At 35.1% G+C, this 20,710-nt stretch overlaps 1 protein-coding gene across 22 annotated transcripts in view; it reads right to left on the bottom strand.

Annotated features, from left to right (window-relative positions):
* The window catches only part of LOC149800365 (muscleblind-like protein 1), a 309,043-nt gene that overhangs the window by 88,637 nt on the left and 199,696 nt on the right, over positions 1-20,710 (bottom strand). For 16 of the 22 annotated variants that reach the window (XM_089959999.1, XM_089960006.1, XM_089959991.1 and 13 more), the window contains 2 exons: positions 17,082-17,163; positions 93-293 (listed from right to left, as the gene is read on the bottom strand). In XM_089959999.1, coding sequence (XP_089816125.1) covers positions 93-293; positions 17,082-17,163 — 283 coding nt within the window. Of the gene's footprint in view, positions 1-92; positions 294-17,081; positions 17,165-20,710 lie in introns of all 22 variants that reach the window. The other 6 variants (XM_089960004.1, XM_089960008.1, XM_089960010.1 and 3 more) reach the window with 3 other exon arrangements.

Here is a 20,710-nt window from a genome sequence, read left to right as displayed (position 1 = left end):
TAAATGTCCTCTAATACACTCTATAGCTGACAAAGCGGACAAACTATGTGATTAAACTGACTAGTACACAGCAATCGTAGAAGGCCCCCTACCTCTAACCTATCTGGACGTGCTAGCTTGGCTTGCGTCGCTGGAATGGCAGTTTGGATGACTCCTGTTTGCTGCTGAAGCATCGTGCTCTCACCGTTTGTCTGGGCAGCTGTTGGCAAAGCACCGGCTGGGACAGCAGTATTCAAATAAGGGTTAAATGCAATGGTTGAAGTTGGGACTGCAGTGCCCACATAAGGATGACCCTGCAAAGATTAGAAAACAAAAATGGTTGACATTCATCAAGACAAAAAATGAAGAAAAAAAAACCGAGTTGCCTATCTGTTTCTTTTCGAAAACATAATCTCAAATAGTTAAATACACATAAGGAACTGTCTTCATAAAGCATCACATTCTGACATGGTCACATTTTTTTTGCACGAAAATTTGCCAATACAAAATGTACTTGTTCAATTGTCTTGAATGTTATTTAGTTGTCCCCCCTTCCCCAATGTGAAACTGCTACCAATTAATTTCAATGTGATTTAAAACTGCATGCAAAGCAAACAGAATAAAGAAACTGTAATCCAATGAATTAGAGATAATTACATAAAGGCAAGCATAGTTCAAGCACAAGGAATGCCATGATTAAATTACACACGATGCACACAAGATTTTCTTCTTGAAATCGAATTTAAGACTTTTTATTTCATTTGATTTATGGGAGAACAAGTCAGAAATAATGCCAGACTTGCATGTTATATTTGAAAAATTCAATTGTGAAATTTGCCATTTGTTCGCCATGTTCTACATAATGTGCAGTTAAAACAATTAAGCATACAACATAAAATGAAAGCATTGCCAAAACAAACTTCCCATAAAAATATTTTCACCACAAAATGTTTAGAATTTTAAACTACAAGACTCTCTTTGTAATCAGTATTTATATGAAACTTACGGTGAACACTGTTGACATCCTATGTCACCAAAAGAAAATATTTGTTCTGCACTTTTTTATTTCCTCAACAAATGTGTATATTAAACTACAGGCAATTTCAGAGTCTTTCACATAAATGTTTTGTCTAGACTTGTATATCTATGGTACACAATAACTATTTAACCCACACATACTATGTATATAAACATACATTGCAACAATGTTTTAAGTAACCTTATTAGAGGAAAATTTATATTTTTATGGATGACTTATGCAGAAAAAATTAGAGAATAAGGAAAATTATAGACCAACAGAGTAGTCTCCCATCTCCCACACTGTACTGAACAATTTACAAACCTAATTAATTGCATACAGAAGCCATGCCAATGTATAAATAATATATTACTTTTTCTTTCTAATGTTTTAATATAATGAAACTCTCTCTATCTCTCTCTCTCTCTTACACACTCCATCTTGACTGTAAATATGAAAGGAGATGGAAGAACTGCATTATTTCTGCACAAAACATTAACAATGTCATGCATTGAAAATAATACATCATCAGTGGGCAACAGTGTGTTGATAAAATACATCAACTTGTATTGTGCTTGTTGCTATTTTGGATCAGGATTACAAAATTCCCTCAAGTAGAACAAATTTGGGGGTCACCTTGAAAACTGTAAACTGTTGATGCGGCTGTTGGATGTGTAAACTATTGTTGTTGCTGTTGGTTGTGTCAACTTAGTTGTTGGCTTTGGTTGGTTTTGTAATTGCAACGTGAGCACATTATTGGCATTACAATGCCTGGGAAATGGAAGCTAAGTAACCATCCTGGGACACATTATTGGCATTACAATGTCTGGGAAATGGAAGCCAAATGCCCATCCTAGGACACAATGAGGCAGCTGACCCAGGCTGGAGTGGGCATGTATCAAACCCATCAACCCTTGGATTAATAGTCCAGTTCTCTACCTTCTAAGCTATTGCAGCTTCTACAAATAGCCTAACTTTATAGGGTTGAGAGACAAATTAGGAATGCATTACTACAGAGGGTTGAGAGACAAATTAGGGAATGCATTACTATGACACCCAACTTTAATAGAGGGTTGAGAGACAAATTAGGGAATGCATTACTATGACACCCAACTTTAATAGAGGGTTGAGAGACAAATTAGGGAATGCATTACTATGACACCCAACTTTAATAGAGGGTTGAGAGTCAAATTAGGTAATGCATTACTATAACACCCAACTTTAATAGAGGGTTGCGAGTCAAATTAGGGAATGCATTACTATGACACCCAACTTTAACAGCGGGTTGAGAGACAAATTAGGGAATGCATTACTATGACATCAAGAAGGAAAACATTCTGATGTACCATTTACATCTGATATGAAGAACACCCAATATATAAGAAAACACTATACCATTGTACTCAAAATGAAATAGAACACAATATACCATTGTACTCAAAATGAAATAGAACACAATAACAATGTACTCACATTTTACCAATCTGCTCACAATATAATAGAACACAATATACCAATGTACTCACAATGTAATAGAACACAATATACCAATGTACTCAAAATGTAAAAGAACACAATATACCAATGTACTCAGTGTAATAAAACACAATATACCAATGTACTCACAAGGTAATAGAACACAATATACCAATGTACTCACAGTGTAATAGAACACAATATACCAGTGTACACACAATGTAATAGAACACAAGATACCAATCTGCTCACAACGTACATGAACACATTTTTTCAAATGTACTCATTATGTAACAGAACACTACACTAATGACTCAATATAACAGAACACAATATAACAATGTACTCACAATGTAATAGAACACAATATACCAATGTATCACAATGTAATAGAACACAATATACCAATGTACTCAGTGTAATAAAACACAATATACCAATGTACTCACAATGTAATAGAACACAATATAACAATGTACTCACAATGTAACAGAACACAATATACCAATCTGCTCACAACATACATGGACACAATTTTTCAAATGTACTCATAATGTAACAGAACACTACACTAATAACTCAATATAATAGAACACAATATAACAATGTACTGATAATAAGTAAGAACACACTATACTAATGGATGTGCAATGAAAGAACAAAAAGTGACCATGGTTTTTCAAGAGACTGGCAAGCACATCACATTCCTGGCAATACTGTTACATTACATTCCTGGCAATACTGTTAGTATTGGGTACTGACAATGCTGCTAAAATGTAATAACAAGTCCAGCAATAAACTTGCAAATAAAAACACCCACATACTTTCATTACCAGCCAAATTTATTTCAAGTGTACGGCTGATTATTGACATGGACACTGACATTACATTAGTAACAATGGGTGCTATATTTCATTTTCTCAAGTGAAGAAAAGAGCTCTACAAACTGGACTGCACAGTGGGAAAGTGAGTGCAGTCTGCAACTAAGAGGTCAATGACCTGAAGAGGCTAGTAGTAGAAGAGATGGAGAGAAGGAAAGGTAAGAAAATCATGGACTGATCACTAGCAGTGTTAGGAAGGACCAGAAGTATCAAATGGGCTTGATCTGTCATTCCTTCATACAATAAAATTTGTTCTATCAGTAACTGAATGGCTAATGGAATTTTGCACAATTTTCTAACTCTTTTTAACTCTATTTCTGAGAGAAAGTGAATCATTCACATGTCAATTTAGTTTATGTAATTGATTAAATTTTTGTATTCTACATATCAGTGACTCGTGTTATTATATTCTATATCTCTGCTCAGTTCTCTGTATTCCATCCTTTAATATTTTATGTTATTAATTACCTGATCTGGGTAATAACACCATGGTCGATCATCTCCTAGATAATGATAACCAAAAGCCGTAACGGGAGTGGATGATCTCACACATCATCCAAACACCCCACCACACCATAATTTAGGTATCTACTACATGTCAGAAGCAGTTTAGGTACCTACTACATGACAGAAATAATTTTGTTCTCTACATGTCAGTTTAGGTATCTGGTACATGTCTGAAGTAGTTTAGGTATCTAGTACTTATCAGAAGTAGACTAGGTATCTAGTAAATGTCTGAAGTAATTTAGGTATCTAGTACATGTCAGAAGGTGTTAAGGTATCTAGTACATGTCTGAAGTAATTTAGGTATCTAATACATGTCAGAAAGAGTTACGTATCTGGTACATGTCAGGTGAATGAACAATTTTTTCCTTTTGATATTTTACTGAGATCAGGGAATAACCCTGAACCTGCAGTCAATGACTTCTATAATAAAAATTAGTTTTCAAGTATTTGCAGAGAGATCTTACAAATAAACACTGGTCACCTGTTTGAAGAACTTAAAGCTCCAATTGTAATCTAAAAAGCAAATCCCAAAATATACCTTGCCAAATTTTGACTTTATTTTTTTCAAATTTAAATATACCCCTAAACTGCAAATTTACCTGGCTGATGTTAGTGTTACTACAGTGCATGTTAGGGGCCCTGAATGGCCAAGTGGTCTAAAGTGATCTCCTTTATGGATCACTAGCTTCTTGTGGGTTGGTGGTTCTTTCTGGGGGTTTTCCCGGGTTGATCCACCACCATTTATACTGGCCGCCATGTATAGCCTATCATATGCTGAAAAATGGCATTAAACCCTACAACAACAACAACAACAACAACAGTGCACGTTATGACTCACATTACTGATCTTTGCAGATATTTAAATCTTGTAACTTTCTGCCATCTTGGAAGATGGCCAAATGTCATTTTCGTTGTGACAAGTTGCTTTTGTCATCCAAACAAATAATGTCCCATTTCCATTCACAACAAATGGCAATGCTTTTCACCTTTAATGTGATCAAGAATTTGATTGGTCTGGTGGAACAGGTGTGATATAATACTTTATTTGATTGGACTATCATGGCAGCTGTCTTTTAGGTCATGTTCTTTCAAATGAACAAGCATGGGTGGTTCAAAGGTATGCAAGTTAAATTAGGGGTTATAGATTTTGGAAATATTTTACCTTGATGCATTAGTGCCTTATAAATAAAGAACTATATGTAGGCTGTAAATTACCCAAAAATATCAATTATTGTTTACCCAAGGCATTACTTATTTTTTTAGTAGTTAAATTTATTTCTGAGAAGTAAGTACCTGATCATTTTTATAAAATTAACATCTGTGACAAAATTAAACAAAGTCAAAAAATGAGTTTACTTAATATGATTGCCATCTCATCATCTACCTTGAGTCTAGCCAACCCTGAACTGCCGATATAAAATGAAACTTGGGCTCCCCAATTTGAAAGGTATAATTAATTAAGCCTTTTTAATAAGACCGATGGAGTCAAAATAGTCTCACTGAATTAAATTCTTGCGTCTCTTTAAGATCATGGTAATACAAGCCTGGTAAAAGATTTTCTTTTGCTGTTATTTGTAGAATGTGCCTCATTACGCATTATGCAATTGCAGATGTCGGTCTCTGCAGTTTGTAGTTAGGCAGACGTATAAGCTTGTATGAACAGTATGCAAATTATATTCTTGAATTTGCTATATAATGTTTTTCATTTTGTTTCCCTTGTCAATCAAAAATATACACGATAACTGAACTAAGTGTAAGCTGAGTGAATTATGAGTAAATATGTTCTAAATAAAAGCTACATCAATATTTTAGTATTAAAATTCTATTAATTTTCTTGCATGTTGAAATAAGTCATAAATACTAAAATTTAAAATGCAGGTTTTTTTAAATAAAAATTCATGGGTCATTAGGAGTTGACAGATTGACAGGAAATAACAGATGGCATGTGCTGCCTCACACTTGTTTAGAAAATGATCTGAAACATGCCAATAGAGTAATGGGTTATTCTGCTATTGATTATCCATTACCTGTGTACAGTCATTCAGAGATAAGAAATTACAATTAGTCCTAATGTGATGATGAAAGGGGTGGGGTTTATCAATCATATCTTGTCTTGTTTTTGTCTATAATATACATTCATCTGAAAATAATGTAGACACAGATCTACCTGTACTTGATGCACCAAAAAACTGGTGTTTGTCTTGGTGTTTTATGCCATAGCAACCTTTTCAAGACTGTACCATAATAATGCAAGCAGAGTAATGTCACTTGACACATTTACACCAGGGTAGACAACTTGGGCTGCTATGGTGACTGTGAGAATGAAACTGCACCTTTTTTGTCCGAGTCCAATACCATAAACACGTAGCTACAGAAGATCAGATTTCGTGTGAAAAGTATGAACCCCAATCTGGAAGTACACTACACAACACAGCATGAACCCCTGTCTGCAAGTACACTACACAACATAGTATGAACCCCAATCTGGAAGTACACTAAACAACACAGTATGAACCCCAGTCTGCAAGTACACTACACAACATAGTATGAACCCCAATCTGGAAGTATACTACACAACACAGTATCAACCCCAATCTGCAAGTAAACTACACAACATAGTATGAACCCCAATCTGGAAGTACACTACACAACACAGTATGAACCCCAGTCTGCAAGTACACTACACAACATAGTATGAACCCCAATCTGGAAGTACACTACACAACACAGTATGAACCCCAGTCTGCAAGTACACTACACAACATAGTATGAATCCCAATCTGGAAGTACACTATACCACACAGTATGAACCCCAGTCTGCAAGTACACTACACAACATAGTATGAACCCCAATCTGGAAGTACACTGCACAACACAGTATGAACCCCAGTCTGGAGGTACACTACACAACATTGTATGAACCCCAAACTGGAAGTACACTACACAACACAGTATGAACCCCAGTCTGGAAGTACACTACACAACATAGTATGAACCCCAATCTGGAAGCACACTACACAACACAGTATCAACCCCAATTTGCAAGTACACTACACAACGTAGTATGAACCCCAATCTGGAAGTACACTACACAACACAGTATCAACCCCAGTCTGCAAGTACACTACACAACACAATATCAACCCAAATTAGCAAGTACATTGCACAACACAATATCAATCCCAATCTGCAAGTAAATTACACAACACAGTATAACACAGTATCAACCTCAATTTGCAAGTACACTACACCACCCAGTATCAACCTCAACCTGCAAGTACACCACACAACACAGTATCAACCCCAATCTGCAAGTACACTATACAACACAGTATCAACCCCAGTCTGCAAGTACATTACATGCCACGGTATTGACCCCAATCTGCAAGTACACTACACAACGCAGTATCAACCCCAGTCTGCAAGTACATTACACAACACAGTATCAACCCCTATCTGCAAGTACATTACATGACATAGTATCAACCCCAATCTGCAAGTACATTAAACAACACAGCAACCCCAATCTGCAAGTACACTATACAACACAGTATCAACCCCAGTCTGCAAGTACATTGCATGCCACAGTATTGACCCCAATCTGCAAGTACACTACACAACGCAATATCAGCCCCAGTCTGCAAGAACATTACACAACACAGTATCAACCCCAATCTGCAAGTACATTAAACAACACAGTATCAACCCCAATCTGCAAGTACATTACACAATACATTATCAATCCCAATCTGCAAGTAAATTACACAACACAGTATAACACAGTATCAACCCCAATTTGCAAGTACACTACACCACCCAGTATCAACCTGCAAGTACACTACACAACACAGTATAAACCCCAATCTGCAAGTACACGACACAACACAGTATCAACCCCAGTCTGCAAGTACATTACATGCCATGGTATTGACCCCAATCTGCAAGTACACTACACAACGCAGTATCAACCCCAGTCTGCAAGTACATTACACAACACAGTATCAACCCCTATCTGCAAGTACATTACATGACATAGCATCAACCCCAATCTGCAAGTACATTACACAATACATTATCAATCCCAATCTGCAAGTACACTACACAACACAGTATCAACCCCAGTCTGCAAGTACATTACATGCCACAGTATTGACCCCAATCTGCTAGTACACTACACAACGCAGTATCAACCCCAGTCTGCAAGTACATTACACAACACAGTATCAACCCCTATCTGCAAGTACATTAAATAACACAGCATCAACCCCAATCTGCAATAAAATTACACAACATAGTATCAACCCCAATCTGCAATAACATTATACAACACAGCATCAACCCCAATCTTCAAGTACATAAAACGGTATCAACCCCAATCTACAATAACATTACACAACACAATATACACCCCGATCTGCAAGTACATTACATGACATAGCATAAAACTCAATCTGCAAGTACATTACAAAACACAGCAGATCTGTGTCCATTGTGTTTACCTAATTCCACGTTTATACAATGGGAAATACGGTATTCAAAGCCGACCTGTAGCCTCATATCAGTCAGTCGCTGATCAAATCGATTAACAAATGTATTTTAATCCTAAACAGACCATTCCACCTTTGTCAGATAAGGGCATGCTTAATGGTAACCTTTATTGCTTTGTGTCTGCAGCTTTGAAAAAGTGAAATTAAAGATTGTATCACAGGGACAAAGACATTATCTTCTGCATGATATATGTCTTTCTACTGCTGGAGTTACCATCAATAAGTCTCAGAATACTGGATGAATGTGTGTTATCAAAATAGAAATGAATTTAACTTTGCATCAATGAGTCACCTACTGAATGAATCACAGTAGAGACATAAAAAAAATTGCTGAATGGTAGTAAAGTTTCATTTGGAAATTTTGCATATATTAGTTATAAAAATTCATCAAAATATACTATGAACGATAGTCTATTTCTTAAATAACCAATGTGTCTAAACAGACAGGTACAACTGAGTAATGTTTTATTAACAGTACTTAAATGTTCCACATCAAAAATAAAAGCTGATCACTTATGCTTATTTTAGACAAATTTATATCACTGACTTTTCATTCTTACTTGAATAATTTACATAATATTTTACTTTTTGCATGAAATCAATTTTTGTAACATTTTTTAAAAAATCCTGGTTATTATTTTCGTGTCCATAAATGGCAATCAGTAAAGGACCAATATGGCCGAGTGAAAGATTTACAGTGTAATTATACAGGTGCATACATGTGTTACCTATCAGTTGTTGTTGTTGTTTTAGGGTTTAACGCCATTTTTCAGCACAAGATAGGCTATACATGGCAGCCAGTATAACTGGTGGAGGAAGAACCCTGGCAAACCCAGGGAAGAACCATTGACCCACGAGAAGCTACTGACAGGCTTTCCCACATACCCACGCTAGCCGAGCCTTGGACTTGTTACCAATCAGTAAATAAATGTTTATTCGTCTTATTTTTACCACAAGAAAATTCAGACAAAATCTGGGCTAAGGTTGGTTTTTTGTAGTATGACCGTTACATTTTCTAATGGTGGTGGTAGTGGAAGCAGGGAAGGCGCTTGGAATTTTCTTTTGACCCAAGATATTAGACCATTTTACAGTTAATGGATAAAAAAAATGTAAAAAATATCAGATCCTATTTTTTGCAAGCTTTTTGAGGGCCAGAAATTGAAAAACAAAACATCATCCCAGACATTCCCTACCAAAAATTATATGGCTGGTGCCTGCTGAAAAATATTTAAAGTTATTGAAATACTTGGCTTACAAGTAATCATCCAGAAGAAAGAGCCAGAATATATTATCAGCTAATGAAATGAATTATGACAACATATGTATCTCTACACAACTGTTTTCTAATGATATGAAAGTATATTAGAGAGCTGTCTTTCTATTTACATGTCTATATCACAACTTAGATACCAGCTGTCTCTGGTGATTGTTTTACTTTCTTCTTTTCTTGAATAAATCCCTATGACAGTCACAGGTAATTTACTGGTATTGACCAGACCACAAATTTTTGTGTGTACAGGTAATTTACTGGTATTGACCAGACCACAAATTTTTGTGTGGTGGTCTATCCAAGACCATATCCAGTAACACTAATGAGGTATTTCTTTGAATTAGGGCAAAGAGTGTAATCTACAAACAAGAGCATATCTATTTGTTGCAGGTCCTTTTGCTGCCATCTCTTTGCTACTTGGAATAAATCATTCCACAGACTCTCCCAATCTCAGGTTAATTAAAGAGGTCAATGTCTAGCTTAATTTGGTACATATGCTTGATTGGTTTGCATTCAGGGGCAGATGTTATGATGTCTTGATGAATGATGTCCCTTCTTGATTAATGACCTTGTCTGACCTTAAAAATGCAAGTTCAAGACACTGAAGCATCTAAAGAACTACTTGGTTATCTTTCCCTTCATCAGTAAATATCAAGAGTGTGATTGGAAACATCAAGGAATGATATTAAGGTCTGACTAATAATACAAAAAATGCTCATTTACAGTCACTGCTGATGAACTTGATGTTCAACTTGAAAGCTCAATCTCATTCCTGCCAGGTCAATTAACAGGACACAGACTTGGTTGGAATTCTGGTGTATGGAACATCTGTGGCAGATTCAAAACAAGGCTGCTTCTTTCTTCTCTGTAGTTAACCTTTCCCATTTCTGGGATTCTTCTTGGCAGCTTAGTCTCTTCATTTTAACTCCACCTCTATGGTTTACATTTCCATGGCAAGACTGAGAAATCATAACAAAAGCCAAACAAGAGGACTGATGCTTAACTGGTCAAAAATCAGTTGAAGACTTTCACAAAAAGTTATTGTTGTTGTTTTGGGTTTAACACAATTTATCAGCACAAGATAGGATCCACATGGCAGCTGCGCCAGAAAAACCCCAGAAAACCCTGTCAGGAACCATCAACATGCGTGTTCAACTTTACATTTTCTGAAGATGAGTGTGGTAAAAAGATCACCATGGCCTTGACCTTGAATATGGTATCAACAGAAAGTCACTGAAAAAATTGTTTCAAATACTGTCAATATATACCTAGGTTCTAAGATTAAATAATGTACAATTTTTTTGTTTGTTTAAATGTTAAATCTTACTTTACAAGCATCACTGAAGGTAATCATCAGATGCATCCACTTAATGGGTTTGATACAAATGAATCCTTTCATACCTGCTGGTGTTATGTCTAGAAGCCATCACAAATAAAAACCTGTATCAAGACCTCTGAATCAACAGAGATCTGATTATCTTTCACAATGAAAAAAGCTCAACAAAGTGCAAAAAAGCATGCTGTGACGTTGACCTGAGTGCAGAAGTCAGTCTTTTAAACTTGTTCACAATCGTACAGACAATTTGGGTGACAGATCTTCACTTGCATTTGGCGACCAATTCCATATTGCAAGTGTTACATAGAAACCACAAGTCAGGACCACCATTCTTTTAGGAGAGGTAGTGATAACAAGATTATTAAGATGGCCACTATGGTTGCCATGTTGGAGCTCAGATCCACACAATTATCATTCAGGACCTGCTATAGTGTTTTACTTGACAAACCCATGTGGATATAACAACAATCCATTTATGAGAAGAAACCAAAACAAGATTTTCTAGAATGCCACCAAGGCAGCCATTGTGGAGGTACAATAAACTTCATTTTAATATAGGATAGGACATGACATCACTGAAAAGTCACGTTGCAATGGCCATTCCATTTGATGAAGTTGTCAATTGATTTTCATGATAAACACTATGATATATTTTGAGGTCATATAACTACCACTGTCATTCATGAATGACCATATATCATGGCATACCTTTTAGTAAGAACCCTATAATCTATTCAGGAGAAGTAGCAATAACAATATTTTCAATATGGCCACCATGGCAGCCATATTATGTCAGATTAGCATCATTTACATTTAGAACAATCTACATGCCATTGGTCCTGTAGTGAAAATGCCATGTCAATATGACCATCAAGTCATTAGTCCTGTAGTGAAAATGCCATGTCAATATGACGATCATGTCATTAGTCCTGTAGTGAAAATGCCATGTCAATATGACAATCATGCCATTAGGTCTATAGTGAAAATGCCAGGGCAATATGCCCATCATGTCATTAGCTCTGTAGTAAAAATGTCAGGTCAATATGCCCATCATGTCACGAGTCCTGTAGTGAAAATGCCACGTCAATTTGGCCATCATGTCATTAGTCCTATAGTGGAAACGCCATGTCAATATGACCCTCATGTCATTAGTTCTGTAGTGAAAATGCCATGTCAATATGACCATCATGTCATTAGTCCTAAAGAGAAAATGCCACGTCAATATGACCATCATGTCATTAGTTCTGTAGTGAAAATGCCACGTCAATATGACCATCATGTCATTAGTCCTATAGTGAAAATGCCATGTCAATATGACCATCATGTCATTAGCTCTGTAGTGAAAATGCCATGTCAATATCACCATCATATCATTAGTCCTATAGTGAAAATGCCATGTTAATATGCCTGTTATGTCATTAATCATGTAGTGAAAATGTCATGTCAATATGCCCATCATGTCATTAGTTCTGTAGTGAAATGTCAGGTCAATATGCCCATCATGTCATTAGTCCTGTAGTGAAAATGCCATGTCAATATGCCCATCATGTCGTTAGTCCTGTAGTGAAAATGCCATGTCAATATGACCATGTCACGAGTCCTATAGTAAAAATGTGATGTCAGTATGACTATGTCATTAGTCTTGTAGTGGAAATGCCATTTCAATATGCCCATCATGTCACTAGTCCTGTAGTGAAAATGCCATGTCAATATGCCCATCATGTCATTAGTCCTGTAGTGAAAATGCCATGTAAATATGACTATAATGCAATTGGTCCTGTAGTGAAAATGCGATGTCAATATGCCCATTATGTCATTAGTCCTGTAGTGAAAATGCCATGTCAATATGACTATGTCATTAGTCCTATAGTGAAAATGCCACATCAATATGACCATCATGTCATTAGTCATGTAGCGAAAATGCTCTGTCAATATGACTATAAAGTCATTAGTCCTTCAGGTCAATATGCCCATCATGTCATTAGTCCTGTAGTGAAAATGCTATGTCAATATGACCATCATGTCATAAGTTCTGTAGCAGCAATAAAAAGGTGTGTATCATGGCCAACTGGGTGTCAGAGTGGCATTGTTTTTATTTAGAATGATCTAAAGGTCTTAAGAACTCTTCATGAGAATCCGATGCCAGCAAAGTCTGTTAAGAAGATGTATCAACATCTTGATTTTCATGGTTTTTAATGTCAAATCAACATCATTTTCACTTGGAAACTAGCACCATTTACATAAAATTGAAACCACTTTGTGGTGACATGCTTTCCATCAAATTTTGTCAACTTTTGTAAAGCCATTACTTAAAGTCATTTAAAGGTTTACTACTGGTGGCAGGCAGCATTTCATAGTTATTAGCATCTTTTTCAGCCATTCATGCCAAAATGCTTTCTATCAAATTTTGTCATATTCTGTTGCTGATTTTAAGTAAAAACTTTTTTCTAGTTTCAGTAAGAGTATAATAGAGGATCAAACCATTGTTATGAAATTTTAAGCAATTTCCATCAAATTTAGTCATAATCTGTCAATTGGTTTTCAAGAGGAAGTCATTTAGAGACTTTTCCATTGATCAATGCCAGCCATATCTGATGACAGATCAGCCCCATATCTGATAACAGATCAGCACCAACCCCTCCAGTTTTTCATGGCATAATTACTTTTAAATGTGGTCAGATTCTGTTGCTGACTGGTTTTTGAAGAGTCATTGAAAAAATTTTTCTAGTTTATAAGTTTGGCAGCCATTTGACAGTGGTATACCACCATCTGAAGAAACTAAAATGCTTTCATAACAGGATGCCAAGTTGGGTTAAAACTGTTGGAGTCATTATGAGAAAATAACATTGCTGACAGACATGGATGAGCTTAACTCTCTCCCAACCAACCTACAACTGTACACCACCCCAAACCAATTGTATGCAGGTTATAAAAACTAAGACAGCATGCACAAGGTTTGATAATTTGCTTGGCCAACATGAAATGACAAGTGTGGATTCAGAGTTAACCAGCATATCTCTTCAATGAATATTATGTTTTGTTAAGAATATTGCCAGCTGTTAACTGAGGGCACCCACTTTCTACTGGATATTTGTTTATCATTTGTTTCCATCAATTTTAAACAAGCACTTTGCACAGAGACAGCAGACTGCTGTCAATTTGTAACTACTGTACTTAGGACTGGTGTTAGAAGGGCCTGAGATTAAGTTTCAGAAAACAATCTTTCTCATGACAAGAAACTGGGCATTAACATGGACAAATTTTAGTCATGTTTATTCTCTGTGAGAAATACATTTAGCATAAGCATCAGTGGGCAAGTGGATGTTACAAGATTTGTAAATCTCTTTTGCACCCTTACATGAATGATTGTGTGGTCAATAAAATATTTATTTTGAAGTGCAAAGTGATGACATTGTTAATGCAGTACTTCTATAACTTCTTCACCTTTCTTATTTATTTCAGGTTCCATCTCCCTTCATACTTACAGATAAATCAATGACCCTTTACAATGAGTTTTTGTCAACATCTCCTTTCTTCCTACCTTCCATGTGAATGGATTCGTTGACCTAGAACGTACTCACATACAAACCTGGCATCCATTTATCTGCAGTGTTTTAAAAATATGATTAAACTTCATGCATGAACAGTGTGAGAAGAATCACTTTTATTAAAACCCCATCTGACTGTATACAATTTATTATCATATACTATTGAATGGCATAACAAAAGTATTGGCATGGAAAAACCAGTCTTGTTCCCAACAATAAAATGTGTTATGGACATCACTCAAAAAGGGTAACACATTACTGAAAGCAGTGCAGTGGAGCAAGCTTTAATGTTAGAAGCTTTTCACCCAGGTCTGACTAAATAATATTGAAGGTGCAATCAAGCCTGGTCACAAATTAAAAAGCTCTATTGGAGAGTTTATATTTAAATGAATTATCTGTAACTGATTAACACAGGCAACAGTGATTTCATGATCATTAGGTTTCCTTAAAACTATTGAGTTTAGCAATCCAAGAGTTTGAGGAAAAAATTAAAATACAAAGGAATAATAACAAAATCACAGGATCTTCCTGGAAAAAAGGGAAATATCCCCATACAAGTGTTTTAGTGTTCAACTATTGTACATTTGTTGAGCCTAGTTATACAAATATTTAAAATGATTTAATTTCTGATAACAACCATCCGACTAATTGTTTAATAGTAGTTATTTCTCTTGTTTAATAGTGATTATCTAATAATAGAAGCTGTCCCATCTGTTTTATATCTGATATATATCTAGTGGTACAAATGGCTGGTCAACTTGTGGTTCTGTTACAAAGACAATTTGCAAAAGCATGAATCAATACAACAGGAAAATATCCAGAAATATGTTCAGGTTATCAAAATTTCTGAAAGAATAGTGCTATGTATAGTTGATTTAATTTAATTGTTTGTTAGTTTAAATTTTTTAAAATTCTTTTACATGTTATTGTAATGTAATTTTATTTACTGGATTTGACATTGTCCAGAAATTTAATTCAGTAGTAAACAACTAATATTAGAAACTTTGTATCTAATGCTGACCTAGTTCCTGACCTTGATTCAGAACCAGTAAGAGTTGTAGTAAAAAACCTTTTTTATTTTTATTTTTTAAAATCTTTCTTAGAGTAAGATTCATAAAGTGAAATCGAGGCCATACTTGGTGTATGTGACAAATAACATGTATTAATTAGGTTTTTCCAGAGGATTAACCCACATAAGGGCATCTGTTTTGCAATGTAGCTAGATTTATTATTGATGTTTTGGGAAAGAATAGTCATTAGTGCCTTAACACTGGAAAAGTTAAAGTGTTAAGTTGTGACCAGTTTTTGGGCTAATTATTTTATTCTTCTTCACCTTATTTGGATTACAAGTTTGTTTTCCCTGGAAATACTTGTGCTCTAAATTAATTCTTGGACAAGGACAGTTATCGAAGCTTACACAGAATTCAAACACTGGAATATTATTTTCTGTGATTCAACAAAGAATTGTTACAGATTAAATATTTCTTCACCATTAGCAACCCAAAAAATTTCTCCCAGTAATCTACTTTACTTAGGTTTGCTACCTGCATTTCCTTATATTTTGTTTATACAGTAATTAACAATATACAAAGGATTCTGTTAATTTACTGAAAGGTACTGTGTGACCATGTAATATCCAGTTCTAAAGACTCCAACAGACCTGGCATAGACTTTGACCCATCATTACAACCAAAATGAAGATCCCTAACCAATGTCCATGTAACACTGGACAACTCAATTAAGAAAAGTCTACTTTTAAAGCTGGCACATCAACCAAACTATGTATTATGCACAAGGGACAGTATCATTCAGGCAATATTGATGGGTCAGTCTAGTCTGATGAATCGATCAACAACTGATACAGTATTTTACAGAGCTAAAGAAAAGTTGCTGTGTAAGCAAATATTTTGCTGATTAAGCAAATCCTGAGTGGTAGTAGTTAATGAGGAGTAATAATGAAAAGCAGCATAGGGATAAAGAGGCAAAGCATGCTTACAGACTGGATGGAACACATCATGATGTTAATGTGCTCCTCATGTTAGCTCCTCCCTCAAAAACCCTGACCTGCCCAAATCCAAATCACCTAAACAAATGTGACCTTGATCTTTTACTATCTGAGATTTTCCTTTTCAGGGACAGTGTACCAGAAATTTTTCTTGGCATTGTTGAAATGGAGATACAGACATTTTTATTAGACAAGAAGTACACTGGACAGATAACAGACAGAAGTGACTGTGCGAATGAAATTTCTTGCTTCTATCATCATTTGCTGCATGAAATATCTCAGATTCATTATTGATTCCTCTAAAAAAAATGAATGAATTTTTTTCTCACAAAAATATTTCAAATTTATGATAATGAAATCCATAATCCAGTTTGGTGTCTGCCAAAGTAACGAATTCATAAATTTTTTTGCTGACTAATCAAATCTTAAACTGATTTTTTTAATTGCAGTCAGGGTTTTTGATGAGAAGATTGACTGGTTCACCAGATTTGATGTAGAAAAGATTACCACTAACCACAAGAGTTGGGTACTGTCCTGTGGGAAGCACCTGTTGGTACGCCACAGCAGTAGTCTTGGCGGCGCCAGCCTCATACATCAAAAATAAAAGAAAACATGCATACAAATTAGTATTGAAACAATCAACGTTACGTCAGCAGCGGGCGGGCAAACGGGCAGCAACCATGTAGGGTGCCCAAACAACGTTAGCTTTCAAAACAAACCAGAACAAAAACAGTGCACTTGCTACATTTCAGAACAATAGAGTATAATTATTTCTGGACAAAGAATTGCCATTTCCACAACAGAATACTGAAATTGTGAAATTCATGCATTTTTATATTTATAACACTGATTACTCCACCAAAAATGTGCAAAAACACTACTGAACAAAAACTGTTCATGCAGACTCAAATTGCCTCTCCTTTATTCCTAAAAGAATTAATGTTCTAAGTTTTTGGCATTAAATTGGGGATAATTATTGGAAACTGTGAAGCACGGCTTACTTTAAGTGTTGGAAATGGCACATCTAGATCCATCACTGGATTGAAAATTTATTAACCATTCATACCTGAAGTAATGCAAGAATGTAATATGTACAGCCAAGATTGATCAACAACATTTAACCAACTCATTTAATTTAAGCCACATAAGAAAAAGGACATAAACGAACACAGTCATGACTCCTTCTAAAGAAATATGAAGTCTGAAGGTAGGAGGATCAGGTCAACAAAATGCAAATAATTTTAAGTATTCAGTTAGATTCCAAACTGAAATAAAGGAAGTGATCTTGTTTCAGAAACCTCTGAGACATAATGTCAACAGTGATAAAGATGTTGCATTTTCCAATTGTCCCCCCCCACCTTGTCATGATTTTATTTTGGTAAAGGAATCAATTTCTGAAATTATATTTTATTACCAAGTATGACAAAAACATTTAATGCATAACCGGTGCTAAAAGACACCACAAGTTGGTTATTAGCAATAGAATGGTCTAACCCATCCATTTTGTCTTGGCTGTACACTTGCATATCTTTCATAATAACTGATAGAGATTAAGACAAAATGCAACTAATAATACAAGCAAGCCTCTATAATGGCAAAAAATGCTGTATATTAAGTTTGCCATTTGAAGGAAGTTACAGCTTTGCTAAGCATAAATGAATCGGGTCTACTTAAACTAGAGATATATTTCAAGAACATGATGCCACTGCAACTGTTATGCATTTTCTGGAAGGAAGGAATAAAAGACTTGCAAGAATGAATAAGCCTGATCTTTAACCATGACCCGTTGAGGTCTCCAAAATCCATGAATCCTAGCAGATGCATCTTTCTGCCATAAAGTCAAGTATCAAGGTTAGACTTTTTAAACACGACACTGTGTTACTAAAGACGTAGCTGTATTAAACAAATAATTTATTATCCTATCCCTGAAATTACCATCCCAATATGTACAGCTCATACAGCATGTCTCTTTCTTTCATCTTTGTTCAAAATTTAATTTATGGCATAGTGCTTCAAGCAAAAGCTGAGATCTTCCTCTAAATAAATGAAGTTCCAATAAAGCAAGGTGGCATAAAAACTCCAAAGCTTGATGTCAGAGTGTGATGGATAGACATGGGCAGAGTTGATTTCTCATTCAAACCAAAGTTGCAGTGGCATAGAAAACATTCTTACAGACATATGCACAGAGACATTGAATGAATAAACAAATAATTTCTTATTTACATACCAAGTTAAAAAATAAAGTTAATACAAGGTATATCATTAGAAAAACAGAAAAGAACTAGAGACTGCCATAAATGGCACACCTATATAGATAAATGAGATGTTTGCACAGAAACCATTTCCTTTCAGCTGGAGACCTTGACCTTTGACCTTTTCATCCTTGAATCAACAGAAGGGTTATAAGTAAAACTAAATTTTAAAATTTGAGGCTTTTTTAAAAGATTTTTTCAAGTTTAAAAAAAAAAGCAAGGCTTAAGACACAACACAGTTACAATGCTACCTCCATAATGAACATAACATATACTAAAAGTTTCATAAAGTATGCTTTGAATTTGTTTCCAAATAAAATAAAACTAAAGATAAAATAAAAATTAATAAATAATTAAAATGACCAGATGTCTTTAGCTTGCATAATTGTGTGCACTTTCTCGGCCACTTGGCAAGGCTAATGAAAAACATGAAATAAAAGCCTTTTTGTGAAGCTAAGGTAAAGCTGTTCATCATTTTTTCAAAGTTTTTTTTTAAAACTGATTGCAGTTTCTTTCAATTTTTAAGGCTTATTATTAGGTGTCTAATGTGAAAACAAAATTTAAGGTTTTCCAAGGTCCAATTCTAACTCTACAATAGGCTTCTTCTTATTGCAAGTCATCCACAGAGCATGTCGGTGAAGTAAAACTAAAGTTATTGCCTAGAAAGAAAAATAAATTTTGTTTGACCTTAACCTCTGGACACCAAAAGCTATATCCTTCTTTACCACAGGTGCTAGCCATCAAAAAAGTTTACTTGACTATGTCATTTAGAAATAATGTTATTGCATGGAAAACATTTTATTCTTCCAGTCAGCAACCTTGATCTCTGACCTTTGGACCTGAATTCTACAGGTTCTTCCTTATCCCCATGTGCAAGCCATCCACAAAGTTTCATAAGTGTGGATCATATGAGAAGTAGTGATTCCTTCTTTCACTCAGTGACCTTGACCCCTTTCACCCAAAACTGATAGGCTTATTCCAAGTGCAAGCCTTCCATAAAGTTCGCAAAATGTATATGGTGGACAAGTTAAGTGGAAATGAAATTTGTAACGGATGGATGGACATCATCTTTATATAATATGTGTGACTTATAAGCTGCTATCCAAAAAGAGTTTCATTTTTAATTGTTTTAAAAAGCTTTCTTCAATTCTTCCAAACCTGTAAAATGCATTCATCTTTAACTCAGTATATGGCTACATGAACTCTACAAATTTTGATGCTTCCAATAATAAAACTTAGCAATAATTTATTATATCCTTGTTCAATATCAATGTGAAGACATCCCTGAATAACATACTTAATACTGTGTTCATTATCAATGTGAAGACATTCCTGAATAACATACTTAATACTGTGTTCATTATCAATGTGAAGACATCCCTGAATAACATACTTAATACTGTGTTCATTATCAATGTGAAGACATCCCTGAATAACATATTTAATACTGTGTTCATTATCAATGTGAAGACATTCCTGAATAACATACTTAATACTGTGCTCAGTATCAATGTGAAGACATCCCTGAATAATATACTTAAGACTGTGCTCAATATCAACGTGAAGACATCCCTAAATAACATACTTAATACTGACGCAGCAGTTAATATTTCCTGCACAAGATATGTTGTTTCTTCCTGACCCTTCTGACAATGTTTTACAACTATTTTGTGCAAAATATATGGTATTTAAATTATACATGAATGCCAAAGTATATAATAATAGATTTAATACACACATCTTGCCAATTAAATCAAAATAACAATTACAAAGGAAGCTAAGCAAATTCTTCTTTTATTTGTGTGCTACACTGCTGCAAATTTCTGACCCTTTCTAGCAAGCACCAACAAATGTAGTCCTCCCTTTCCTGTTCAGAATTTATCATATAAAA

Source organism: Sinohyriopsis cumingii, chromosome 5 (genome assembly GCF_028554795.1).
Source record: "Sinohyriopsis cumingii isolate HCF-2022 chromosome 5, ASM2855479v2, whole genome shotgun sequence".
NCBI lineage: Eukaryota > Metazoa > Mollusca > Bivalvia > Unionida > Unionidae > Sinohyriopsis > Sinohyriopsis cumingii.
This window is presented reverse-complemented; position numbering and strand designations above follow the sequence as displayed.